A 3,913-nucleotide genomic window follows, 5' to 3' on the forward strand; every position below is an offset into this window, starting at 1 on the left:
ATACTGAGTCAAGCAATCACAAAACTGTCTGAGAAGTTTTTTTAGTACAAAATCTTATTTTTCTAACGCCATTTAGCGTAACTCGATCGCACTTATACAACGCGAGATACAGATTACTAAAGCCATCTATTAGAAAAATAATGGATTTCTTTTTACTAATAGATTTATTGATCGTAGCGGTACAAATGCTCAAAATTCTTCAAAATACTCTCCCTCTGCATCAATACACTTGCGGAGACGTGTCTGCCACGCCTGGAAGGCACGCTGAAACTCCTCGACGGGAATGTCTTTTAGGAACGTTGTAACATGCTTTTGGATGTTTTCCACGGACTCCCAATGCTTTCCTTTCAGCTCTCTCTTCAGTCGGGGAAACAAAAAAAAGTCGCACGGAGCCAAGTCGGGACTGTAAGGGGGCTGGGGGACCACCGGGGTGTTGCTCCGGGCCAGGAAGTTGGCAACGATGAAGGCCGTGTGGCTGGGGGCATTGTCATGGTGGAGCTTGACCGTGTCTTTGATGTCAGCCCTCACGCGCGCGACCCGGCGTTTCAATCTCTTGAGCACCTCCAGGTACAAGGCTGAGTTGACAGTTTCTCCCTGCGGTACAAACTCAAAATGGACGATTCCTCGGACGTCAAAAAAGACAATGAGCATCGTTTTGATGCGAGACTTGCTCATTCGCGCTTTCTTGGGGCGGGGGGATGATTTTGTGTGCCACTCGCTGCTCTGCCTTTTCGATTCTGGGTCGTACTCGAACATCCAAGATTCGTCTCCGGTTAAAACAGAGTTAAGAAAGTCCGGCTCATTTTGAATCAAATCCAACAATTCTTGACAGTGCGAAACTCGAAGTTCTTTTTGGTCTTCCGTCAACACTTTCGGCACAAGCTTCGCGCAGACCTTGCGCATTTGCAGATTCTCGGTCACTATCCCATGTACTACAAATGTGGACATGTTTAGGGTGTCAGCGATGTGCTGGATGCTCAATCGACGGTCGGAACGCAAAATTTCGCACACACGATTCACGTTTTCGTCGGTTTTGGCCGTTGTTGGGCGTCCAGAACAGGATTCGTCGGCGACCTCCTCCCGGCCCTGCTTGAACGCCTTGTGCCACTTCCCGGACTGTGACCTTGAAATGCAGTCGTCCTTGAAGGCCTTTTGAAGCATCTGGAATGTTTTGGTTGCATTCTTTTCAAGCCGCACGCAAAACTTGATGGCGTATCGCTGTTCAAGCGAACGCTCCATCGCGCCGTGTTACAAAGTCGAAAAACACACTTCACGCGGAGGCACGTCTTTCCACTCAGACTGCTCGGAGCAAACTAGCGACCGGCTGCGTTGGAAAGGCAGACCCCCCACCACATTTCCCGACCCATTTTACCCCGCTGCGATGGATAGTCGCGTCACAATAAAATCATGCGCATTACTTTCATAATGGACCCTGTATTTATGTTAAATGGTGGACCTGTATCATGGGCATCAAGAAGACAAAGCATTGTAGCTCTATCAACTGTCGAAGCTGAATATATATCGGCATGTGCGGCATCACAAGAAGCAAGCTGGTTGAAATACGTGTTGGAAGACTTGGAAGGAAAACAAGTCAATGCTACTATATTATATTGCGATAATCAAGGAGCAATCAGTTTGTGTAACAATCCTGTATTTCACCGAAAGACTAAGCACATTCCAGTGCGTTATCATTACATTTGTGAGAAGGTAAAATCCAAAGAACTAGAGATCAAATATATCTCAACAGAGAACAACATCGCTGATGCACTAACTAAAGGTCTGGCTAGATTCCGACATGAGAAACTACTCCATGATATGGGACTGATCAATCTAAACCGCTACACGAGTGGGAGTGTTGAGATTGAACGTGGCGCGCTTAGATCAACAGCACAAGTCGATAAACTAAAGGATGGCGCTGGATCGAACTAGAAGAACTTACCGACCGATATGTATCAAGAGGGAGTCCTGTCGCTACTCTTATGGAGCCCCTTTTCCTTTTCACTCTCTTTCTTCTTCACCCCGTTTTATATACACACGTACAGATAACCTTTACTTCTTTTTCAAAATATATACTTTTACATAACGTTTATTTTTGTGTCTGTTCAGTTTGATTCTGTACATCATATTCTTCTATATCTTATATTAAAAGATATTATATCACAACACGTTGTGTCCTGTATATTTACTTCATCAAGCATTCCTAACAAACATCATAACCAACAGATACTTATACTTTGAATGTTGTGATATTTAACGCTAATTGCATGACAGTGCAGTGTCGAGAAATAGACTTATGTTTAGCTTTTAACTGTGTTATTATGAAACTTTAATGCGGTAGAAAATAAAAATATATATATTTAATAATTAAAAAAGTAAAAAAATATTAATTTTTGGCTGAGAGAGAGGTAGGGGAGACGGAAGTGAATTGAAACTATGACTGTATTATTTTGAAATTAATAATACTTAATTAATGATCGAACAACAGTACAGTTTCAATACACATAAGAACGTAAGAATGTATTTGTTTCGATTATGAGTTCTGTTTCGATCTACCTCGGTCTCTCCTAATACAATAAAAAATGTCTAATTGAAAAAAAACTCCATTTCACAATTGAAATGATTCTTTAATTTCTAGGCGTCTAAAACAGATAATTTTGATCTTACTTTAATCTTAAGTGACAGCGTTATCGTCTGATCGTGGCTTTATTAAAAATAATATAATAATTTTGAATAATAAAATTGATTTAATATTAAAAATAATTTTTAATAAAATTTACAGAAAGCAAAATAGCTTTATATAATAGCATTAGTAATATTAAATTGATGATCTATTAATCTATTTTAATCAATTTCATAATGATATATTACTATTTTAATTACTTTAGTAATGACGTTGAAATTACTTTTCAACGCATTGTATAGATGTCATTATATAGACATCAAATCCGATCGATAATCGAAATTGTCTTTTGCGTATATTTATGTAATACAGATATTGAGATCTGTATTGTAGTAAATTTTATAATAAATGTTATAAATACTCGTATTTAATTATCACATACTTCTGTGTGCGCAACACAATCCAGAGAAAAAAATATTTCATTAAAAAAATATAAGATAATTTTAATACAATTGAAACATGGATAATGAAAAATAAAGACTACATCTTAATTTTCGTTTTGAATTAAGGGGGGCGTTTCATGTAATGTAATGGGTAAAAAATCGAAAAATTTTTTTTGCATAATTTAGTAATTTATACCATTAAAAATATTTCCCTTGAGTTTTAGAACGAAATTCGAAGAATTGATGTAATTACAAATCATTTTATTGCGGACCGTGAAGTATAGTATAGGTAAAGCGTCGAGCACGCGGTGCATCCCCTCTGTCAACCCTTAAGCTTTGAACATAACTGGAATATTTATTTTGTGTATCCTATATAGAGACATTATACTCTATAGCAGTGCTCGGCACTAGATGCACATTTCGGGCTGATTCCGGCGAGCGACCCCCACTACTACTCGAGTCTCAGCGGCCGAGCCGTCGACCACTCACGTGACGCTCTGGCTCAGGAGCGTCCCTATATCTTAAACGTGCTAGGGTCGTATCTTCCGTCATTGAAGAATCTTTCTTGCTAAATAATTTTTATTTTTTCAAAAAATCAAGTACTAAATTTTCTATTATTAATGTATTAATATGCTCTATATATAATAATATAATTGTAGCAATAATATATAATGTGTATAATATAATTAGAGTTCTTTACAATAGTTTTCCAGGCCTATTCAATAGGCCTACTGGGGAAACCACTTTAAAAAAAACGCGTCAACAATAGTGCCTCACGGGTGATGTGGAAAACTATTGTAAAGAACTCTAATTATATATTATTACACATTATATATTATTGCTACAATTA

At 38.0% G+C, this 3,913-nt stretch overlaps 1 protein-coding gene across 1 annotated transcript; it reads right to left on the minus strand.

Moving 5' to 3' along the window:
* Positions 1 to 189: 189 nt before the first annotated feature.
* LOC108731765 (putative uncharacterized protein FLJ37770) lies at positions 190 to 1,239 on the minus strand. The gene has a single exon (XM_018462271.1). The coding sequence runs from the start codon at positions 1,237 to 1,239 to the stop codon at positions 190 to 192; it is 1,050 nt and encodes a 349-aa protein (XP_018317773.1).
* Between the last annotated feature and the right edge of the window lie 2,674 nt (positions 1,240 to 3,913).

This window comes from Mycetomoellerius zeteki, unplaced genomic scaffold (assembly GCF_001594055.1).
Source record: "Mycetomoellerius zeteki isolate Tzet28-1 unplaced genomic scaffold, Tzet1.0 scaffold1365, whole genome shotgun sequence".
Classification (NCBI taxonomy): Eukaryota; Metazoa; Arthropoda; class Insecta; order Hymenoptera; family Formicidae; genus Mycetomoellerius; species Mycetomoellerius zeteki.